This window comes from Narcine bancroftii, chromosome 1, assembly GCF_036971445.1.
Source record: "Narcine bancroftii isolate sNarBan1 chromosome 1, sNarBan1.hap1, whole genome shotgun sequence".
Classification (NCBI taxonomy): Eukaryota; Metazoa; Chordata; class Chondrichthyes; order Torpediniformes; family Narcinidae; genus Narcine; species Narcine bancroftii.
In genome coordinates, this window is record NC_091469.1 from 415,001,491 (window position 1) to 415,025,922 (window position 24,432).

At 42.3% G+C, this 24,432-nt stretch overlaps 1 protein-coding gene across 5 annotated transcripts in view; it reads right to left on the bottom strand.

The window, feature by feature from the left end:
• LOC138751565 (DNA topoisomerase 2-beta-like) overlaps window positions 1-24,432 on the bottom strand; it is a 236,744-nt gene that overhangs the window by 129,773 nt on the left and 82,539 nt on the right. For all 5 annotated transcript variants that reach the window (XM_069914001.1, XM_069914002.1, XM_069914004.1 and 2 more), the window contains 5 exons: window positions 5,334-5,507; window positions 5,128-5,229; window positions 4,894-5,031; window positions 3,411-3,549; window positions 3,020-3,177 (listed from right to left, as the gene is read on the bottom strand). In XM_069914001.1, the coding sequence (XP_069770102.1) occupies window positions 3,020-3,177; window positions 3,411-3,549; window positions 4,894-5,031; window positions 5,128-5,229; window positions 5,334-5,507 (711 nt within the window). The remainder of the gene's footprint in view (window positions 1-3,019; window positions 3,178-3,410; window positions 3,550-4,893; window positions 5,032-5,127; window positions 5,230-5,333; window positions 5,508-24,432) is intronic.

Consider the following 24,432-nt stretch of genomic DNA (forward strand, 5'->3'; position numbering starts at 1 on the left):
GATGGTGTGTTTCCTCCCTGGAGCCAGGGTATGATGTCTCAAATCAGGTCCAGAACATTCTGAGGGAAGAGGGAGAACATGTCTTGGTACATGTGATACAAATGACATGGGTAAGATTAAGTACGGAGGTCCCGAAAAGGAAATACAGAGAATTAGGTGAGAAGCATGATCTCCAGAGTGGTAATCTCAGGATTACTGCCTGTGCCACGTGCTAGTGAGGGCAAAAATAGCAAGATCAGGTAGATAAATGTGTGGCTGAGAAACTGGTGCAGGAGGCAGGGCTTCAGATTCTTGGATCACTGGGATCTCTTTTAGGGAAGGTACAACCTATGCAAAAAGTTTGGGTTACACCTGAACACAAGAGGGACCAATATCCTGGAGGGCAGGTTTAATATACTACAGCTGTCGGAAAGGTTTAAACTAATTTGGCAGTGGGGTGGGAACCAGAGTGCAAGAGGTGAAGAAAGGGGAAACAGCAGGAAAATGAAGATAGTGTGCTGCAAGGATGACAGGCAGATGAGACAAAGTAATAGCTAGAGGGATGACAGAGACACCCCTGGTGTCAAAAACTGGTCTAAAGATATTATACTTAAATGTACGCAGCATTAGAAACACGATGGATGATCTTGCTGAAACAGGCTGGAGGGTACAATGCTGTGACCATTACTGAGTTGTGGCTAAAGGATGGATGACATTTGGAGCTGAACATCCAAGGATATACAGTTTATTGTAAGGATAGTGGGGGCGGCATGGCTCTGCTGGTAAGCAACAATGTTAAATCATTGAAAAGAAGGGACATGGGACCAGAAGAGGTAGAGTCTTTATGGGTTGACTTAAGGAATGGTAAAGTTAAAAGGACATTAATGGCAGGCCCCCAAACAGCAGCCAGGATATGGATTACAAAATACAACTGGAAATAGATAAGGCATGTCAGAAGGGCAGCATTACGATAATTGTGGGAGATTTTAACATGAAAGTAGATTGGGAAAGTCAGGTTGGTACAGGACCACAAGAGAGAGAGAGAGATAGATTGTGGAATGCCTATGGGATTTTTTTTGGAGTAGCATGTTGTAGAACCCACTAAGGGAAATTGGCTATTCTGGATTGGGTGGTGTGTAATGAGCCAGAGGTGATTATAGAACTTAAGGTACAGGAACCCTTAAGAGGCAGTTATCACAATATGACTGAGTTCATTGTGAAATTTGAAAAGGAGTGACAAATACTTTGTTAGTATTTCAGTGGAAAAAAGGAAATTATAGCCTTGTGAGAGGCCAAAGTTGATTGAAAAAATACACTAATAGAGAAGATAGCAGATCACTAATGACTAAAGTTTATGTGCGAAATGAAGAAAGTGCAGGACAGTCACATAACAAAAGAAAGAAAATTGTGAATGGAAAAATTAGACAATTGTGGCTGACATGGGAAGTTAAAGCCAAAGTAAAAATAAAGGAAGCAAAAAATGTTGGAAGATAAAGGACTGGGAAATTTTTTAAAACTTGGAGCAGATAACTAAAAGGGTGATTAGGAAGGAAAAGTTGAATTATGAAAGAAGGTTAGCAAGTAATATCAAAGGAGATACTAAAAGCTTTTTTTTAATATATGAAAAGTAAAAGAATGACCTATAGTAGACATTGGGACCTATAGAAAATAATGTTGGAGAAAGTGTAATGAGAGACAAGGAGACGGCAGAGGACTTGTATGAATATTTTAGATCAGTCTTTACTGTGGAAGACATTAGTAGCATACCAAACTCTCATGGCTTTTCTTGGAAGACAAGTGACGGCAGTCAAGATCATGAGAGCAAAATGGTCTAAGGGGAGATGTCTCCCGGACCAGATAAATGAACCCTTGGGTTTTGAAGGAGGTTCCTGTGGAGATTAAAGGAAAATTGTACCTGAAAAACCTATTGCAATTTTTTGAAGAGATCACAAGTAGGATAGACAGGAGAGATGCAGAGGATATTGTGTTTTTGGACTTTCAGAAGGCCTTCGACTAGGTGCCAAACATAAGGCTGCTAAACAAGATAAAAACCCATGGAATTAAAGGAATGATATTAAGAGCACTGGCTGCTTGGCAGGAAACTAGTTACCAGTTGTATTCTGCAGGGTTCTGAGTTGGGGCCACTTCTCTTTACGTTGTAAATAAATGATTTGGATTATGGAATAGATGGGTTTGTGTCAAAATTTGCAGATGATACCAATACAGATAGGGAAGGTGGTGCTGAGGATTCCAAAAGGCTGCAGAGAGAATTGGATATATTAGAATGGGCAAAGAGATGGCAGATAAAATACAATGTTGGAAAGTGTATAGTCATGCACTTCCATAGAAGAGGACAGGCAGACTGTTATTTAGATGGGAAGGAATGCTGGCATCCAGGATGAGTGAGTGGTGAAGATGGTGAATGCAATGTTGGCATTCATTTATAGAGAGATAGCATACAAGAGCAGGGATGTTACATTGACTCAATAAAGCACTGGTGGGACCTCACTTGGAGTATTATGTAGTCTTGGTTGTCATATTTGAGAAAAGACACGCTGACGTTGGAGAGGGTTCAGCGAAGATTTAATAGAATGATAGCAGGAATGAAAGGGTTAGTACATGAGAAGCAACTGTCGGTAGGGGATTTTAGGACAAGAGGGCATAATTTAAGTATAAAAGGGCATCCATTTAAAACTAGAGATGCAGAAAAATTTCTTTAGTCAGAGGGTCATGAGTTTGTGGAACTTGTCACAGACGACTGTGGAAGTGAGGTCATTGAGTGTATTTAAGGCAGATATTGACAGGTATTTGATTAAACAGTTACAGTCTTGGATCAAAGGTTACAGGGAGAAAGCTGAGGAGTAGACCTGAATGGGTGGATGGATCAGCACATGATTAGGAGGGCGGAGCAGAGTCGATGGGCCAGTAGACCTGTTTGTGCTCCTATATCTTGTGATCTGAAGTCAAAAAGTCATTCATTTTCACTCCAAGTTAAAAAACACAATGCAATATAAAGGTCATAACAGTGTAAAGGTCATACCTGTTTATGTGAAGCTTCTCGAACATTTAGAATTTTACCCCTCAGTGGGAACACACCATATCTATCACGGCCAATGACACCCAGACCAGAAACAGCCAAGGATTTGGCTGAATCTCCTTCTGTCAGAATCAATGTACAGTCTGAAGAATGTCTTCCTCCTGTTTTAAAAATATATACATATTCTTACTTTACACAGTTTACATGTGAATACTAATGCTATATACATTTTGGAAAGCATTTTACACTCAAATATTCAAAGGGCCATTTTTTAGTCATTTTAGTTCTTATTTTTAAATATTTCAATCATGACCATTTTATTTTCATACAAGGATATCATGGATTATGTCATCTCTGTTTTGGTAGAATTAAAAGCAAAAGCGCTTTACCATACCTGCATCATTAGCGTCATCCAGCTTTGGAATGCCTTTAATTTTGCTGTGTTTTACTGAGGAACATTTCTTGTTAAGTTGGGTTTGGGCTTTAAATTTTACCCAATTTAGTATACTTTCAACAATGCCACAGTTGTTTGCCTGGAAGAACCAAAGAAATTTTCATTCATTTTAATTCAATGTGGAGATGAAAAAAACAATCGATTCAAAAATTATATTCAGTTTAACAATACAAAATTGTCAAACCAATAAATTCCTGAGATAATATAAAACATAACATAGCAAACAGAACTCCTTGATATGATCATTGGCTCCCACTTTCCTGCAGGATCCCCATAGCCTTTTCTTTTCCTAAGACAAGCATCCAACATAATTATAAAAATACTTCTGGTGAAGCAGAAAATGACATTTCCATCAGTTGTCTGAAGCCTCAATTAATCCTCGGGAAGGAAGGAAGGAAGAAGAACTGGAAACAAAGCATTTTGGTTGTTGCAGGGTAAATTAAATTTAAGGCTTTCCGAATCTCTGTGCATGTGTGTCAGTACCTGTCTGTGCGTCTGTACACAGTCATCTATCTGCATCTGTGTGCCCATGTCCACACCTTTGGCTCTGTATGTGCTTCTGAGTCAGTATCCCCATGACCCAGTGCCCAGGTTCCCATCTGTATCCATGGCCCCATGAGTACATCCCATTTCCACATGTTCATGCCTCTGCATGTGTCTGTGACTACCCATTTGTGCTCTTGTTTTCACATCTGTGTATCTCCATGTGCTTGTGCCCTTGCCCACGTGACCCCATATCTAAGCAGGAATGGGGGAATTGCAGACAGATGCAAGAGAAGGCTACAGAAAGTCACTCAGTCTGGGAGATTTAACACATTAAGTTATTCACATATCTATGTTTAGACATTTTTCTTAGCCGTCTTTAAGATAGGCCACTCATTATTAAATTACAATCAAGATAACAACCACAAGATACATCCCATCTATTGTTACTTTACAAAATGTTATGATGCTCCAATATTGGGAAAGGAATGAGATTGTCACAATATGTCAACGATGATGCATAATAAAAAGTATGTGGTGGTAACAAGCCTTTACACAAAGTGCTGTTGACCTGAAGAAAGTTCTGCTTGTCCAAGTCCACAGTCAGTCCTGGAAAGTAGATATGGTACTTCTACCCTCATTTTCCCTGCTGTTTCCAGAAGCCTGATCAGCATTTATCAAATCAGGCAACTCTCCTGAAATGACTGAACCACCAACTCACTAATCATTTAAATGTAAGAGTCAAATATCCATATCTTGCCCGCCTGAATTAAAATTAAAAGTTTACACGTTATGAGCATGTTGAGTTCCATTTCAGATCAGGATCTTTAGCCCTAACCAATGCCACCATTTTTACTTTAAATTAAAATTACCCAATATCTGCATACAAACTACTAACTTAAAATTATATATATAGATAAATTAACAATGAAATACTAACCCCCTTGAAGAACTTCTCAGAAAGTACACACTTGGATCCGAAGCTCTTTGGCTGAAGAGTCATGTTTTCCTTTGTTTGTGAATCAAATGTTGGGTTTTCAATCAGACTATTGACAAAGACCCACAAATGATTTTTTACCTATGTAAAAGGAAGAAGTATCTAGTTATTTTTATATTAAAAGTTGTTGTACATGTCAAATTTTCAAGTCATGTCAAAATTCCACCAAAAACATACCTGAAAAGGTTTTACTGATACTCCAGCTTTGTTTTTCTTTTTCACAACTTCAATCAATTTACTAACAATCTGGTCAACAACATAATCAGCATGTCTACCACCCTTTAAAAATAACATCAAATTAAGAATTATTTTTTAATTTACAAATAAGAAAGCTGAGAACTTACAAAAATAAATGGATGATAGTGCACTATAAAAATACAAACCTTTGTGGTAGCAATGCTATTTACAAAACTGACTTGCTGGAATCCCTTCTCACTCATGGTCAGACACACCTCCCAACGATCATTCACGATTTCATGAACTACCTTCAAAGCAATGCCAGTTTCATCCAATTTATCTTTTACATAAAGATCAACATAGCTCCGGAATCCATTTATCTAAAGAAAAACGTACATATTACTATTCTGCCACCTCCTCACCTCCATGCCTTTATTTTATTTCCTTTTCTTTTACAATCTCATAACCGCATCTTTTGAAATTTGGTACAATTCTTAGTTCACTCCCTTGAATATGAAAAGCTACCCACAAAAATCAAATTCACATATCATGTGTAGTCATTAATACCATAATCTTAAATTTTCAGTGATTATTCTGTGTCATTGGATAGTGTGATGTTGGAGTGATGTAACGTTGGATGGTTAAAAAATTAAAGTACTTAAATCTTCACAAGAAGCATAAGAAATATTTAGCCAAGTTTATACAGATACTTAACCTTTTATCTGGGATTCTGAAAGCCGGTCCTTTTATCGGTAGATGACCTGCTCATCAAAAATGGAGTTTAGTGCCAAACATGACCCTCACTCAACTCCCGTGTACCCCGTCGGATTCTGCATCACTAATAAGTGGCATCATTACTTTATAAGTACCCTATCCGCAAGCATGTCCCTCACTCAACTGACGTTGGAACATCTCTTGTGTTCTGCTACTTTATAAGCGCCTCCGAATCACCGTATAGTGATGCCTGTCCAGCGTCGCTTTCAGTCGGTCCCGGTGGCGGCTCAAAGGCCGTCGTCACTTCCCATAATCCTCCACGCAGCAGAAACCGCTATACCACTCCCAGCACAGGGGAACCGAGAAGAGGCCATTTCCCTGGCACTGGTACAGCAGTGGAGGGTGGGGAGGGAGAGAGACAACAGTACAACTCAGGTGGGTGGGCATACAGGGTGGGGGGAGAGACCACAGCGTGACTCGGGTGGGCAGGGTGCAGGAGAGACAGCAGCACGACTCGGGCGGGTGAAGGGGAGAAATGGTAGCGCAACTTGGGCAGACAAGGGGGGGGGAGAGACAGCAGCATGACTCGGGCAAGTGAGGAGGGGAAGAGATGGCAGCACAACTCGGGTGGGCGATGGGGAGGACGGCATGACTCAGGCGGGCATTGGGGAGACAGCAGCGCAACATAGGTGGGCGAGGGACTAGAGACGGCAACGTGACTCGGGAAGGTGAGGGGGAGAAACGGCAGCGCAATTAGAGTGGGTGAAGGGGGGAGAGATGGATGTGTCACTTGGGCGGGCGAAGAGGGAAGAGATGGCAGTGTGACTCGGGTGGGTGGGCTTAAAGGGACTAAAATCAAAATGGTTCCAAAATCTGGAAGATTCCAAACAACGGTAGGTGTCCGATCCTGACGACCCAGATAAAAGGTTTGGCACCTATATTTCTAAATTGTATTCCCACCCAACAGCATCCAAATGCTTTTTAATATACCCTTGTAAATGACCAATAATCAGCTTAAAATTTACCTTTCATAAGTCGAAGCCACCTGGCTTAATCCTTTAGCATTTTCAATTAAATGAAATTGTTAAATCAAATGTCTTAATATCTCCAATTTTCCTAATGATTTGTATCAGTTTTTAATGTCTCCCCATTTTCTCAGTAGCCAACAAGTGGACACAATAATCTGGAACACTTCTACAATAAAAATTTATGATTTTTCTTTGGTACAGTGCCCACCTAAATGTTTGGGACAGACACTTTTTTTTCCATTATTTGCCCTTGTGCTCCACAGTTTTAAATTTGTAATCAAACAATTCACATGTGAATAAAGTGCAGATTCCAAATTTTATTCAAAGTTATTTGCATACATTTTGGTTTGACCATGCAGAAATTACAGCACTTTTTATACATAGTCCCCTCATTTCAGGGCACAATAATGTTTGGGACATATGGCTTCATAAGGTGTTTGTGAGTATTCAGGTATGTTTAACTGTTTCATAGACATCACCAGGTGCTGACTATCTTCTCTGATGATGTTCCACCAGATCTCGACTGCAGCCATTTTCATCCCCTGCTTGTTTTGGGGGCTTGTTCCCTTAAGTTTTCTCTTCAGCATATGGAAGTCATACTCAATTGGATTTAGATCTGATGACAGACTTGGCCATTCAAGAACTTTCCTGTTTTTAGCTTTGAAAAACTCCTTTGTTGCTTTAGCAGTGAAACATGAAAGTCTGCAGACATAGTGGTTGAAGTAAGACACAATGGTAGAGAAACTCAGCAGGTCAAATAGTGTCATTTATATAACCAAGATAAAAACACATAGCCAACATTTTGGGTTTTAGCCCTTCATCAAGGTATGGAAAAATGTCAGCAGGCGTCCATATAAAAAGATAGGGGGGGGGGGAGGCAAAAGGGGAGGAGCATGGTAGCCAAGGGAGGAGGTCGTAAGCGGAGAAGGGAAGGAGGGCTTATCAGCAAGCAACGGGAGGAGGGATGGCTAGGAGAATAGAATGGGAAGGGAGTGATGAGCAGAGGACAAGAAGACAACAGAAAAGGAGAGCAGGTTAGCACAAACCAGAAAAGTCAATCTTCTTTTTTTTTTCACACCATAAATCACAATAGCCATGATATACACTTTTTCTTTTCCACACATTTACAGTGATTTTTTCTTCCCCCCCCTCCCTCCTCCCAAGCCACCCCCCCACCCCCCCCCATCTCATCCATTTTAGGTATACAATCTAGGTTGCATTAATTCAGTCAGACAATGTTGTCATTCAACAAAAATACACCAGAAATTCTACTGAGTCCATTCTTTTCTTTTCTTCTCCTTCCATCAACTTAGGTAATGTTTGTTCCCGGTAGGTTTTCGCTATTGTATTTAATGTACGGCTCCCATACTTGTTCGAATATTTCAATATTATTTCTTAAACTATATGTTATTTTTTCTAATGGAATACATTTATTCATTTCTATATACCATTGTTGTATTTTCAAATTATCTTCCAATTTCCAGGTTGACATAATACATTTTTTTGCTACGGCTAGGGCTATCTTGACAAATCTTTTTTGTGCATCTTCCAAGTCAATTCCAAATTCTTTATTTTTTATGTTACTTAGGAGAAAGATCTCTGGATTCTTTGGTATATTGTTTTCTGTTATTTTATTTAATATCTGATTGAGATCATCCCAAAATTTTTCTACTCTCTCACATGTCCAGATTGCATGAATTGTTGTTCCCCTTTCTTTTTTACATCGAAAACATCTATCAGATACTGTTGGGTCCCATTTATTTAACTTTTGCGGTGTAATGTATAGTCTGTGTAACCAATTATATTGTATCATACGCAGCCTCGTATTTATTGTATTTCTCATCATTCCAGAACATAATTTCTCCCATGTTTCCTTTTTTATCTTTATATTTAAATCTTGTTCCCATTTTTGTTTAGTTTTACCATTTGTTTCCTCATTCTCCTTTTCTTGCAGTTTGATATACATATTTGTTATAAATCTTTTGATTAACATTGTATCTGTAATCACATATTCAAGGTTACTTCCCTCTGGTAAACTCAAATTGCTTCCTAATTTATCTTTCAAGTAGGATCTCAGTTGGTAATATGCCAGCGCTGTATCTCCAGTTATATTGTACTTATCTCTCATTTGTTCAAAGGATAAGAATCTACTTCCTGAAAAACAATTTTCTATTCTTTTAATCCCTTTTTTTTCCCATTTTCTAAAGGAAAGGTTGTCTATTGTAAAAGGGAGTAGCTTATTTTGGTTTTTTGGTATTTGATAATTTATTTTATTTCTTTCTACATGAATCTTCTTCCATATATTGAGGAGATGGTGTAATACTGGAGAAGTTCTATGTTGTACCAATTTTTCGTCCCATTTATATAATATGTGTTCAGGTATCTTTTCCCCTATTTTATCTAATTCTAGTCTCGTCCAGTCTGGTTTTTCCCTTGTTTGATAAAAATCTGATAGGTACCTTAATTGTGCGGCTCTATAATAATTTTTGAAGTTTGGCAATTGTAAGCCTCCTTGTTTATACCATTCTGTTAATTTATCTAGTGCTATCCTCGGTTTCCCCCCTCTCCATAAAAATCTCCTTATTATTTTCTTTAACTCTTTGAAGAATTTTTCTGTCAGTTGTATTGGCAATGCCTGAAATAAGTATAGTATCCTTGGAAAAATGTTCATTTTAATACAGTTTATCCTTCCTATCAGTGTTAGTGGTAGCTCTTTCCAATGCTCTAAATCGTCCTGTAATTTTTTCATTAGTGGATTGTAATTGAGTTTATATAATTGGCCTAGATTTTTGTTTATTTGCACACCTAGGTATCTTATTGCCTGCATTTGCCATCTGAATGGGGATTCCTCCTTAAATTTTGAGAAATCCGCGTTATTCGTAGGCATTGCTTCACTTTTATTTACGTTTATCTTGTATCCCGACACTTCTCCATATTCCTTCAATTTCTTATATAGTTCTTTTATTGATAGTTCTGGTTCTGTTAAGTACACTATCACATCATCCGCAAATAAACTGATTTTATATTCCCTGTCTTTTATTTTTATTCCTTTTATATTATTATCTATTCTTATCGATTCTGCTAGTGGTTCTATAGCTAGCGCAAACAATAATGGTGATAGTGGGCATCCCTGCCGCGTTGACCTGCTTAAGTTAAATTGCTTTGATACATGTCCATTTACTGTCACTTTCGCTAACGGTCCCTCATATAATGCTTTAATCCAATTAATATACTTCTCCGGTAAACTGAATTTTTGCAATACTTTGAACAAGTAATTCCATTCTACTCTGTCGAAGGCCTTCTCTGCGTCTAAAGCAACTGCTACTGCCGGTGCTTTATTTCCTTCTACTGCATGAATTAATAAATTTACAAATATTGTCTGTTGTGCGTCTTTTTTTGATAAATCCAGTTTGGTCTAAATTTACCATTTTCGGTACCTGTTCTGCTAATCTGTTTGCTAATAGTTTAGCTATTATCTTATAATCTGTGTTTAGCAGCGATATTGGTCTATATGACGCTGGTGAGAGTGGATCTTTCCCTTGTTTTAGTATCACTGTAATTATTGCTGTTTTACATGAATCTGGTAAGTTTTGTGTCTCATCAATCTGGTTGATTACATCCAGGAGGGGCGGTATTATTAGATCTTTAAATGTTTTGTAGAATTCTATTGGGAGTCCATCCTCTCCTGGTGTCTTATTATTTGGTAAATTTTTTATTATCTCTTGTATTTCTACTGTTCCAAATGGTTCTGTTAATTTATTTTGTTCCTCTATTTGTAGTTTTGGTAGTTCAATTTTAGTCAAAAATTCATCTATTTTCCCTTCTTTCCCTTCGTTTTCAATTCGGTATAATTGTTCATAGAATTCTCTGAAGTTTTCCTTAATTTCTTTTGGATTATATGTAATTTGTTTGTCTTTTTTCCTTGTTGCCAATACCATTTTCTTAGTTTGCTCTGTCTTAAGCTGCCATGCTAAGATTTTGTGTGTTTTTTCACCTAGTTCATAATATTTCTGCTTTGTCTTCATTATATTCTTCTCCACCTTATATGTTTGTAATGTTTCATATTTTATTTTTTTATCCGCCAATTCTCTTCTTTTGGTTGTATCTTCCTTTATTGCTAATTTTTTTTCTATGTTTATTATTTCCCTTTCCAACTGCTCTGTTTCCTGATTATAGTCCTTCTTCATCTTGGTTGCATAACTTATTATTTGTCCTCTAATGAATGCTTTCATTGCGTCCCATAGTATAAACTTATCTTCCACTGATTCCGTATTTACTTCAAAGTACATTTTTAATTGTTTTTCAATAAATTCTCTAAAATCCTGTCTTTTAAGTAGCATGGGGTTTAATCTCCATCTATACATTCTTGGAGGGATGTCCTCTAGCTCTATTGCCAATAACAGGGGTGAGTGGTCCGATAATAGTCTAGCTTTATATTCCGTTTTCCTAACTCTCCCTTGAATGTGGGCTGATAACAGGAATAGGTCTATCCTTGAGTATGTTTTATGTCTAGTCGAGTAGTATGAGTATTCCTTTTCCTTTGGGTTTTGTTTCCTCCATATGTCCACAAGTTTCATTTCTTGCATTGATTTAATTATAAATTTGGTTACTTTGTTCTTCCTGTTAATTTTTTTCCCCGTTTTATCCATATTTGGATCCAAATTCAGATTGAAATCCCCTCCTATTAGTATGTTCCCTTGCGTATTAGCTACCTTCAAAAAGATATCTTGCATAAACTTTTGATCTTCTTCGTTAGGTGAATATATATTAAGTAGATTCCAAAGCTCCGAATATATCTGACATTTTATCATAACATATCTCCCTGCTGGATCTATTATTTCCTCTTCTATTTTAAATGGCACATTTTTGCTAATTAATATAGCCACTCCTCTTGCTTTTGAATTATACGATGCTGCTGTTACATGTCCTACCCAATCTCTCTTTAATTTCTTGTGCTCCAATTCAGTTAAGTGTGTTTCTTGGACAAATGCTATATCTATTTTTTCCTTTTTCAGTAAATTTAGTAGTTTCTTCCTTTTAATTTGGTTATGTATTCCATTAATATTTAGAGTCATATAGTTCAGCGTAGCCATTTTATATTTTGTTTATCTTCTCTTTCCGTTTTTCCATCATTACCTTTCCTCCTTTTCCATTTCTGTTTTCTTATTTTCAACTCTTTACCAGACAACATTCCTACAACATCCAACATTTTCCTTATTCTCCTATTTCTATCTTCTTTATCCCCAATCTCCCCTTCCCCTCCTGAGTTGTCCTTTATCCCTTGTCGGACAACCACATCTCCCCTCTCCATTTGGATTTGCGAATCCACTCGCAAGCGTCAACTGATTTTGCAGTGACCGCTCTTTTCCCCCACCCAGCCCCCCCCAGAAAAGATTTCACTTTTTATATGTCACAAAGGTCACTATTTTAATTCCCTCCTTATTCTCTCTATTCCATTACCTTCCCTTATTAATTTTTGTCTATACTATCTATGTTTTCCTCTAATTACAGATACTTTCACGTATGCCCATTGTCTCTATTCACTCTTATACCTCTTTACCCGCATACATATCAATCGTGGTCATTTTTACCCTCATTACCCGTCTTCATCCCTCAGTCTATTTTTGTCTTTACCCACATACATATCAATCGTGATCATTTTTGCTCTCATTACCCGTCTTCATCCCTCAGTCTATTTTTGTAATTGTTCTGCAAATTTTCGTGCTTCTTCTGGATCCGAGAACAGTCTGTTTTGTTGTCCTGGAATAAATATTTTCAATACCGCAGGATGCTTCAGTGTAAATTTATATCCTTTCTTCCATAAAATCGCTTTTGCTGTATTGAACTCTTTTCTCTTCTTTAGGAGTTCAAAGCTTATATCTGGATAAATGAAGATTTTTTGCCCTTTATACTCCAGTGGTTTGTTGCCCTCTTTTACTTTTTCCATTGTCTTCTCCAGTACCTTTTCTCTTGTAGTATATCTTAGGAATTTTACTACAATAGATCTTGGTTTTTGTTGTGGTTGTGGTTTAGGGGCCAATGCTCTATGTGCCCTTTCTATTTCCATTTCTTGCTGTAGTTCTGGACATCCTAGGGCCTTAGGGATCCATTCTTTTATAAACTCCCTCATATTCTTGCCTTCTTCATCTTCCTTAAGGCCCACTATCTTTATGTTATTTCTTCTGTTATAATTTTCCATTATATCTATTTTTTGGGCTAGTAATTCTTGTGTCTCTTTAGTTTTTTTATTAGATTCCTCCAATTTCTTTTTTAAGTCTTCTACCTCCATTTCTGCTGCTATTGCCCGTTCTTCCATCTTGTCCATTTTTTTCCCCATTTCTGTTAAGGTCATATCCATTTTATTTATTTTCTTTTCTGTGTTGTTTATTCTTCTTCTTAAATCATTGAATTCCTGTGTTTGCCATTCTTTAAATGACTCCATGTATCCTCTAACAAGAGCAAGTATATCCTTTACCTTGCCTTTCCCTTTATCTATTTCACTGTATTCTTCCTCTTCTTCTTTCTCTGGGTTGGCCATCTGTTGTTTCTTTGATGCCCTTTCCTCCTCTTCTTTCTTGTTTCCATTGTCTTCTGTGGTCTCTTCTTGCTGCAGGTGTTCTGCAGCTGTCGTTGCCGGCTGTGGAGATCGACTCCCCAGCTGGTCCCCCCTCCCGTCGGTGTGTTTTTTTTCATGCGCGGTTGCGCACTTTTACTCGGCTCTGTGAGCCATTGTTGTAGTTCTTTTTCTACCGACCTGAGGTAGTGGGGTCCTCTCTCCACAGCGGGCCTCTTCGGACAGGTAAGGCCTTCACCTTTTTCCTCCGTTGTCTTCTCTTCCTCTCTTCTTTCCGTTGATTTTGATTTTTCTCCTTTTGTCTCCATCTTCTTTCCACCTTTATACTCACTTTTCTTTAACTTGTATTTCTGTGCCTTTGTATTTTCTCTTGTTTTTCCCGACTTTTCTGGAGAGGGCTGGAGTTCTCCGTCCGGCCACTACTCCATCACGTGACTCCTCCCAGAAAAGTCAATCTTAATACCATCCAGCTAGAGAGTGCTCAGACAGAAAATCAGGTGTTGTTCTTCTAATTTACTGGTGGTCTTGGTGAGGTTGTATATGAGGCCATGGATAGACATGCGAGTATGGCAATGGGACGCAGAACTGAAATAGTTGCCACTGAAAGTTCGCTGACAATGGTGCAGAGTAAAGGTGCCCAGCAAAGCAACCTCCCAGTCTGAGCCCAGTCTCTCCGACAGTGAGAAGTCCACAAAGGGAACACTGGATGCAGTAAATCAATCCTGAGGACATACAAGTGAAGTGTTGCTTCACTTAAAAGCCCTTTTTGGGACCCCGATCTGTGGTGAAAGAAGAGGTGTGGCGCAAGTGTGGGACCTCCTGCGATCACAGGAGAAGGTACCTGGGGGGCGATTGGTAGGGGGAATGAGTGAACGAGGGAGTCATGGAGGGAACACTCCCTATGGAAGGCAGAGATGGGAGGAGAGGGGAAGATACATCTGGTATCTGATGCAAGTGCCGAAAATTCCATTGGATAATCTGTTGGATGCGGAGGCTGGTGGGGTGCTAGGTAAGGAGAAGGGGGAATCCTGTGTTTTGCTGGTACTTGAACTTAACTACGACCCCACCAGCCTCTCCATCCAACACATTATCCTCAGGAATTTCCGGCACTTACAATAGGATCCCAGGCATATCCTCCCCTCTCTGTCTTCCATAGGGACACTCCCTCCGTAACTCCTTTTTACATTCATCCCTCCCAACCAATTGCTCCTCAGCACCTTTCCCAGTGGCCGCAGGATGTGCCACACTCGCGCCCACACCTCCTCCTTCACCATAGTCCGTGGCCCCAAAGAGGCCTTTCAAATGAAGCAACACTTCATTTGTATGTCCACAAGATTGATTTACAGAATCCGGTACTCCCTATGTGGCCTGTACGTTGGAGATATGGGGCACAAACTGGGAGATGGCTTCGCTTTGCTGAGCACCTTCATTCTGTCCACACCAGTGACCTCCCATGGCCAACCATTTAAGTGTTTCGTCCCACTCCCATACTCACATGTCTATCAATAGCAAAACCAGCCATAAATTGGAGGAGCAACACCTCATTTTCCATCTGGGTACTCTCCAGCAAGATGGTATTAACATTGACTTTTCTGATTTTTGCTAACCTGCTCTCCCTTTGTCTTCATTTCCTCAACTCTCCACCCACTCCTTCTTTATTCACCTAGCCATCCCTCCTCCCTTTGCTTACTGATACACCCTCCCTCCCTTCTCCACCTATTACCATCATACTATTCCCCCAACGCCTTCCCCTTATCTTTTTATTCAGATGCTTGTTGACACTTTTCCATATCTTGATGAAGGGCTCAAGCCTGAAAAGTCAGTTGTGTTGAGGTACGCTTGGAGGGAGTGGGCAGAACCAGCGCTAACAGCTCTTGTCTTGTGTCAGCTAAACACAAAAGCCTCCCATCTACTGGGAATTAGCCACTACAGCCACGAGGCAAGGTGACTCATCAGCACTTGTAGGTCTATTGCGAAGCCCTGGCCTACTCAATGTAGCTACGTCATGAGGTGATTAGCACTTCAGATGTCATGATGCCAAGTCACATGTTGTGTGTCTATATCAAGCCTGATAACACTGTAATAAACGTTTCTCTCTTTGCTGGCTGACAACTTCAGCTGTGGTCTCGTATTTCAACATGATGGCATATGAGCACAAACATCATCCACCACAGTTATGTATTTTTATCTTTGCTATATAAAAGACACTGTTTGACCTGCTGAGTGTTTTACTTGTTACCTTAGCAGTATGTAGGAATCATTATCGTGCTGAAGGATGAAGTGCCATCCAATGAGTTTGGAGGCATTTGCTCGAACCTGAGCAGATAAAGTGTTTCTATACACCTCAGAATTCATTTTGCTACTGCCATCAGCAGTTATATCTTCAATGAAGATAAGTTCACCAGTACCTGTGATAGCCATACACGCTAAGGCAATAACACCCCCATCACCATGTTTAACAGATGAGGTGGTATGCTTTGGGTCATGGGCAGTTCCTCCATACTTTGCTCTTGCCATCACTCTGATACAGGTTAATCTTGGTCTCATCAGTCCACAAGACTTATTTCCAGAATTCGGCAGGTTCTTTTAAATACTTCTTGGCAAACTGTAATCTGGCTATCCTGTTTCTGTAGCCAACTAGTGGTTTGCATCTTGCAGTGTAGCCTCTGTATTTATTAATTTTATTAATTTCAAAATACAGCATGATAACAGGCCCTTTTAGCCCACGAGCCCATGCCGCCCAATTACACCCAGAACTCTGGTATGTTTTGAAAGGTGGGAGGAAACCGGAGCATCTGGAAGAAACCCATGAAGACTCAGGGAGAATGTACAAACTCCTTATAGACAGCTCAGGATTCGAACCCCAATCAATGGCGTTGTAACAGCATTGCGCTAACAGCTGTGCTAACTGTGCCAATGTTTGTTCATGAAGTCTTCTGCGGCAGTAGTCATTGACATATCCAGACCTACTTCCTGAAGAGTGTTTCTGCTCTGTCAAACAGGTGTTTGGGATTTTTCTTCATTATGATGTGAATTCTTCTGTCATCAGCAGTGGAAGTCTTCCTTGGCCTTCCTTTGCTCACCAGTTCCAGATGGCTCTTTCTTTTTAATGATGCTCCAAATGCTAAGGTTTAGGCAATGTCTCTTGTTGTTTTATTCTTGTTCTTCAGCCTCGTAATGGCTTCTTTGACTTTCATTGGCACAACTCTGCCCCTAATGTTGAAAATGTCAAGTAAAGACTCCAAGGGTGATTAAAAGCTTAGAAGCAAGCCTAGCTCTCTTATATCTGCACCAATAAAGCAATTAAACACACCTGAGTATTCACAAACACCTGTAAAGCCAAGTATCCCAAACATTATGGTACCCTGAAATGGGGGAAAAATGTACAAAAAATGCTGTAATTTCTACATGGTCAAACCAGAATGTACACAAACACCCTTTAATAAAATCTGGAATGTGCACTTTAATCATGTGAACTGTATGATTACAAATTTAAAACTATGGAGCACAGGAGCAAATAAAGAAAAAAATGTATTTGTCCCAAACATGGGAGGGCACTGTAAATTACTGCAATATATTGATTTGACATTTTAAATTTTACTCTACTAAAACATCTCCAAATGCCCAATAACAAAAAGGAAATACATGCTGCTTAATATTTATATTTTTACATGCAGGGGTTTACACACCCTCATAGACAACAGAGTTGCAAGGATTTTTATCTGATTTACTCTGTACCTTTTGAGCCATCTCTTCAGATTCATTACTCCTCTGAGAATGACAATTACAATAATTATTTTCCAATGATGTTCTGAACTTAATTAGTTATACAATGTAGGAATCTGAATAATATCCAGAACAGTTCACAATAGAACTTTAAATTCACCCCTTCCCCTCCCACACAATCAAGCATGTGCTGCTGTTTGCATCATCACCAAATTCTTTCCATCTTCCAAGTTTAACTTTGAGTTCCTGCTGTTATGAAATCAAGTAGAATTGAGAGTTAAACAAAATTGAGAAACAGGTAGAAGAATGCAGTGGGGAAATGGGTGGAGTGAGTTGAAACCAAAAAGGTGTGAGATGAGAATGGATGGGTAAGGGGCTAGGTGGATCTGGGTAGGAAAGAGGACAAAAATAGGGAGGGAAAGGAGAGAAGGAGTGGTACAGAAGAAGAAAGAGGGAACTCATTACCTGAAATTAGAAAACTCCAATGTTCATACCATTGGGCTGTAGACTGTCAGGCAGAATAAGAGGTGCTGCTCCTCTAACTTCCATTGGGCCTTACTCTGGCAGTGAAGAAGACCCAGGACAGACAGGTTGGTGTGGGACTGGGCAAAGGTGTTGAAATGTCACACAACTGGGAGGTCAGGATGGCCATTGCACATAGAACATTAATGCTCTGCAAAACATTCCCAAGCCTGCATTTAGTCTCACCAAAGATGACTACATCAGGAGCACTGTTTGCAGTAGATAGTTAAGAGATGGTACACATGAATCTTTGCATCTAGTGGAAGGGCTCTTTCTGTCCCTGATTGGTGCTTACTGCTTGTAAAAATGTGGAAGTGTGACTGTTTAATGTCATTCTGTATCTGCAATTGAAAAAGCACTTCCTGCGGTTGCACAGGAAAATACAAGGGGTCACGGAGACATGGATGGGGATGAATGAGTGAAGAGTATAATGAAGGGAGTTATCCCTTCAGAAGGCATAAAGGGATGGTTAGTTTAGTTGCAGCTGGCGGAAATGTCAGAGAACAATGTGCTGAATGCGTAAGCATGGCAAGAGGAAACTTATCCCTGTTTTATTTGAAGGGAGGTTGGATAATAGCAGAACTCCAAGAAACGTGGGAAATGCAGGAGACAGACAACCGTGTGACACTGGAGACACGAGGCACATGTGGCAAAGTATTAAAACCATAACAGACCACAAGTAAACCTTGCAGGTCAGTAATAATGGTATATCCCTTCCAAGCATGGTTTGATGCAGAAAACAACACATCATCAAAGAAAGCTCCGTCCCTTCTTGAGGAAGAGGCACCCTGCATAGCAGAAGCCAAGGTGCGGAGGTTCCTACCTTGGGTAAACCCCCACAAAGCGCCAGGACCAGATAACATGCCTAGTCAGGTGTTAAGGGATGTGCAAACCAGCAGACCGAGGTCCTAAATGACATCTTCAATATCTCATTCCAGCAGGCATATTGTCCCCACAGGTTTCGAGGCAAGTACCATCATCCCAGTTCCCAAGAGAGTGATGGTAACTGGATTAAATGACTACCATCCAGTAGCACTGACTTCCATAATCATGAAGGCTTTGACCAACTGGCAATGGAGCACATCAAAGCACACCTACTAACAGCAATCCACTCATTCTAGTTTGCCTATTGGGCAAACCGATCCACAAACGATGAAATAGCACTGACCTTTGACTCCATCCTGACCCACCTCGAGAACAATGCCTCATACGCCAGGCTGTTGTACTTTGACTACAGCACAGAGTTCGACACAATTATATCTTAGAGACTGGTGGATAAACCACCCTCGCTGGGACTGTACCCCTCTCTGTAACTGGATCCTTGACTTTTTGATAAGATCAGTCTAACTGGATTGGCAGCAAAACCTCAAGCCCCATCACACAGCACTGGCACATGCTGCATGCGCAACCCGCTAGTGTTCACACTACTCACACATGACTGTACTGCCACATTCAGCTCCAACAGAATGATCAAATTTGTGGATAACACAATGGTAGTTGGCTTCATCGGCAACAATTATGAAGTGACTTATAGAGAAGAGGTTGATAGGCTTGTACAGTGCTGCAAAAGCAATAACCCGAGTCTCAACGTGGAGAAGACAAAGAAGATGATTGTGGACTTCAGGAGAATGAAGGATCACTCCCTACTAGATATCAATGGCTCTGTTGTAGAGAGAGTGGGGAACACAAAGTTCTTTGGCATCCACTTAAAGGACAGTACAACACCTCCTCATTACTCAGCAGCCACAATAGCGCCTACACTTCCTAAGGAGGTTGATTGAGGGCTAGGCTACCAGCCATCATCCTAACATTGTTCTATAGGAGCACCATCGAGTGTGTCATGCTGGCTACATCATAGTGTGCTCTGGTGGCTGCAAAGCATGAAATCGGAGGTCAGTACAGAGGGTGATTAAAACTGCTGAGAAGATCACTGGGGTCTCCCTTCCTTCTCTCAACAATATCTACAGGGACCAGTGCTTAAAGATGACTCAAGAATCATCAATCATCCTTACCATCCAGTCACAGTATCTTTTGAGTCCCTACCTACAAGGAAGAAGTATCAGGGCATAAAAGCCATGACTGCCAGGCTAGGAAACAGCTTCTTCCCAAAGGCGGTGAGACCGTTGAATAATTCTAGAAATCCCTAAATTATTTTTCCATTTACTGTATTTATTTTGGATCACTATGTACATATGCTGCTTGTGTAGGGTGTACTCTATATCTATGTGTGCGCACTATGGTCTGGAGATATACATATACAGTATGTTTCCGATTATCTGAAACTCTTGGGACCAGACGTGTATCAGTTAACTGCATTTTTTCGGATAACTGAGAAATAGCTTTAAGCAGCCCAGTAGCATCAACAGAATATTTGTATCGGCCGTCACCAATCCACGACACCTCCCCACCACCATCATCGAACCATCCTGGGAGCCCAAGGTCCCCGCTCCGATCCCAGACACCGCTGTCGCCAAACCTGCCTGGGAGCCTGAAGTCTCCGCTCCGATCCCCAACACCTCCACACTGCTAATGGTGAACTTGCGCAGGAGCCCAAGGTCCCACTCTGATCCCAGACACCACCCCACCGCCATCGGCAAATCTGCTCGGGAGACCAAGGTCCCCGCTTCCAATATCCCCCCACCCCCAGTCCGACACAGCCGCCACCACCACCCCCTTGGTCCGAAAAATCAGTGCTCCCCCTTCCCCCAATTATATTTGTTTATGATGACGACTCTGGGGACAGTGGAGAACCAAGTACAGTGGAGGGTAAAGAAGAAATGGAATGAAGAGGGAGTTACCTAAAATTAGGACAATTTCCCCATGAGTTGCCTGACCCATGACTTCCTCCAGTCGCTCACTGATGTTACCAACAGCATGTCAGAGCACCACATGAGTGGTGAAATTTTATTTCCAACTTGTGACGTCATGTTGCCACTGAAAAATTGTTTGGATAACTGAGAATTTTGGTTAAGTGGTTTTCGGATAATCGGAAACGTACTGTGCAATTTTACGAAATAGTGGATGTACATTCAGATGACATTATACTTGAGCTTGAGATGGTATATTGACCACAGTAGAGGGGAAGCTGCATTGCTTGATAAAGGAGGATCCGGACCGGGGCCGCCGCCTCCTTCTTTCTGCCCGGACCGGAGCCACCGCTTGCTTCGCTCTGCTGAGGCTGGGGCCACCACCCCCCCCCTCGCTTTTGCCCGGACCGGGGCCGCCGCCGCCAACCTTCTGCTTGGACTGGGGCCAGGGATGCCGCCGCCTTCCCTGTGCCAGGACTGGGGCCGCCGCCTCCTTCTTTCTGCCCGGACCGGGGCCTCCGCCTGCTTCACTCGACCGAGGCCGGGGCCACCGCTTGCCCCTCGCTTCTGCCCGGACCAGGGCCTCTGCCTGCCTCACTCTGCCTGGACCGGGGCCACCGCCTGCTTCACTCGGCCGAGGCCGGGGCCACCACCTGCTTCACTCTGCCGAGGCCGGGGCCACCGCCTCCCCCTCGCTTCTGCCTGGACCGGGGCCTCCACCTGCCGCACTCTACCGAGGCCGGGGCTGCCGCCTCCCCCTCGCTTTTTACATTTTACACCCCAGTTACACAGCAGTAAGAAAGGGTGTGACTCGGTCAACCCCGTCAGAATCCAACCGGGTCCCTGACCTACCTAAGAAGTAGTTAGAGAACCCAATTAAACTTACCTAGGCCATGTCCACAGGTGATTTGCGACCAGGTATGGTCCGACCTAGGAGGAGAGACAGGCCCCTCCAGCCCGGGTAAGAAACCTGCATTGGAGAAGGCCACTCCGATATAAAACCTACGACCCAAGGACCTCGCTGCCATGTCCCAGCTTGCTTGGCCACGGCACACGAACCATGGGTGTAAAGGGTGGGGCCAGTACTGCGCACACTGCACTCCACCTAAAAGCTCCTTTGCGCAGGCCCGAGGACATGTCCACGTCCTCCCCCTCAAAAGATGCTCACAAACTCAAGCTAGCATGCTGGAACATCAGATTCATGCTAGACAAGGCTGACAGCCACCGACCTGAACGTCGGTCTGCCCTCATCGCACATGAACTCCTCAGACTTGACATCGACATAGCCGCTCTCAGTGAAGTCCGCCTTGCAGATGTAGGCAACCTCCAAGAACACGCCGTGGGCTACACACTCTACTGGTCTGGCAAGCCTATGGATGAACGACGCCTATCTGGCGTACACTTCATGGTCAAGAACTCCATTGCCTCCAAACTCGAAAACCTCCGGACAGGCCACTCAGACCGGATCATGTCCATGTGACTCCCCCTTCAAAACAAGCGTCGCATCACCCTCATCAGTCTCTATGCTCCAACCCTCCAGGCAGAACCAGCAGAAAAGGACAAATTCTACACTGATCTGCGCAACCTCATTCAACGCACCCCTACAGCCGACAAGGTTGTCATCCTTGGCGACTTCAACGCTCGCGTCAGCAAAGACTCAGAAACCTGGCCAGGAATCCTGGGCAAGCATGGTGTCGGCAAGTGCAACGACAATGGGCGCCTCCTGTTGGAGCTCTGCGCAGAACAGCGGCTTGTCATTACAAACACCCTTTTTCAGCAGAGGGACAGCCTGAAGACTACCTGGATGCATCCCCGATCCAAACACTGGCACCTCCTGGACTACGTCCAGGTGCGAGAAAGAGACAAACGAGATGTGCTCCACACCAGGGTCATGCCCAGCGCGGAATGCCACACTGACCACTGGCTGGTTCGCTGCAAGCTCAACCTTCACTTCAAGCCAAAGTCCAGGAATAGTAAAGCCCCCAGAAAGAGGTTCAATGTTGGAAACTTGCAGTCAGACGAAGTGAGAGGAAACTTCCAGGCAAACCTCAAAGCAAAGCTCGAGGATGCAATCCGCCTCATGGACTCGTCCCCTGAAACCCTCTGGGATCAGCTGAAGACTGCCATACTGCAATCCACTGAAGAGGTACTGGGCTTCTCCTCCAGGAAAAACAAGGACTGGTTCGATGAAAACAATCAGGAAATTCAGGAGCTGCTGGCAAAGAAGCGAGCTGCCCACCAGGCTCACCTGGCAAAGCCTTCCTGGCCAGAGAAGAAACGAGGCTTCCGACGCGCATGCAGATAATCTTCAGCGCAAACTCCGGGAGATCCAAAATGAGTGGTGGACTAGCCTCGCCAAACGAACCCAGCTCAGCGCAGACATTGGCGACTTCAGGGGTTTTTACGAGGCTCTAAAGGCTGTGTACGGCCCCTCACCCCAAGTCCAAAGCCCGCTGCGCAGCTCAGACAGCAAAGTCCTCCGCAGCGACAAGATCTCCATCCTTAACCGATGGTCAGAACACTTCCAATCTCTTTTCAGTGCCAACCGCTCAGTTCAAGAATCCGCCCTGCTCCACCTCCCTCAAAAGCCCTTAAGGCTAGAGCTGGATGAGGTCCTCACCTGGGAAGAGACATATAAGGCAAATGAACAACTGAAAAGTGGCAAAGCAGCAGGTATGGATGGAATCCCCCCCCACCAGAGGTCTGGAAGGCTGGCGGCAAAACTCTGCATGCCAAACTGCATGAGTTTTTCAAGCTCTGCTGGGACCAAGGAAAGCTGCCACAGGTCCTTCGTGATGCCATCATCATCACCCTGTACAAAAACAAAGGCGAGAAATCAGACTGCTCAAACTATAGGGGAATCACGCTGCTCTCCATTGCAGGCAAAATCTTTGCTAGGATTCTCCTAAATAGAATAATACCTTGTGTCGCCGAAAATGTTCTCCCAGAATCACAGTGCGGCTTTCGCGCAGAGGAACTACTGACATGGTCTTTGCCCTCAGACAGCTCCAATAAAAGTGCAGAGAACAAAAGAAAAGGACTCTACATCACCTTTGTTGATCTCACCAAAGCCTTCGACACCGTGAGTAGGAAAGGGCTTTGGCAAATTCTAGAGCGCCTCGGATGCCCCCCAAAATTCCTCAACATGGTTATCCAACTGCACGAAAACCAACAAGGTCGGGTCAGATACAGCAATGAGCTCGCTGAACCCTTCTCCATTAACAATGGCGTGAAGCAAGGCTGCCTTCTCGCACCAACCCTCTTTTCAATCTTCTTCAGCATGATGCTGAACCAAACCATGAAAGACCTCAACAATGAAGACGCTGTTTACATCCGGTACCGCACGGATGGCAGTCTCTTCAATCTGAGGTGCCTGCAAGCTCACACCAAGACACAAGAGCAACTTGTCCGTGAACTACTCTTTGCAGACGATGCCGCTTTAGTTGCCCATTCAGAGCCAGCTCTTCAGTGCTTGACGTCCTGTTTTGCAGAAACTGCCAAAATGTTTGGCCTGGAAGTCAGCCTGAAGAAAACTGAGGTCCTCCATCAGCCAGCTCCCCACCATGACTACCAGCCCCCCCACATCTCCATTGGGCACACAAAACTCAAAACGGTCAACCAGTTTACCTATCTCGGCTGCACCATTTCATCGGATGCAAGGATCGACAACGAGATAGACAACAGACTCGCCAAGGCAAATAGCGCCTTTGGAAGATTACACAAAAGAGTCTGGAAAAACAACCAACTGAAAAACCTCACAAAGATTAGCGTATACAGAGCTGTTGTCATACCCACACTCATGTTCGGCTCCGAATCACGGGTCCTTTACCGGCATCACCTACGGCTCCTAGAACGCTTCCACCAGCGTTGTCTCCGCTCCATCCTCAACATCCATTGGAGCGACTTCATCTCCAACATCGAAGTACTCGAGATG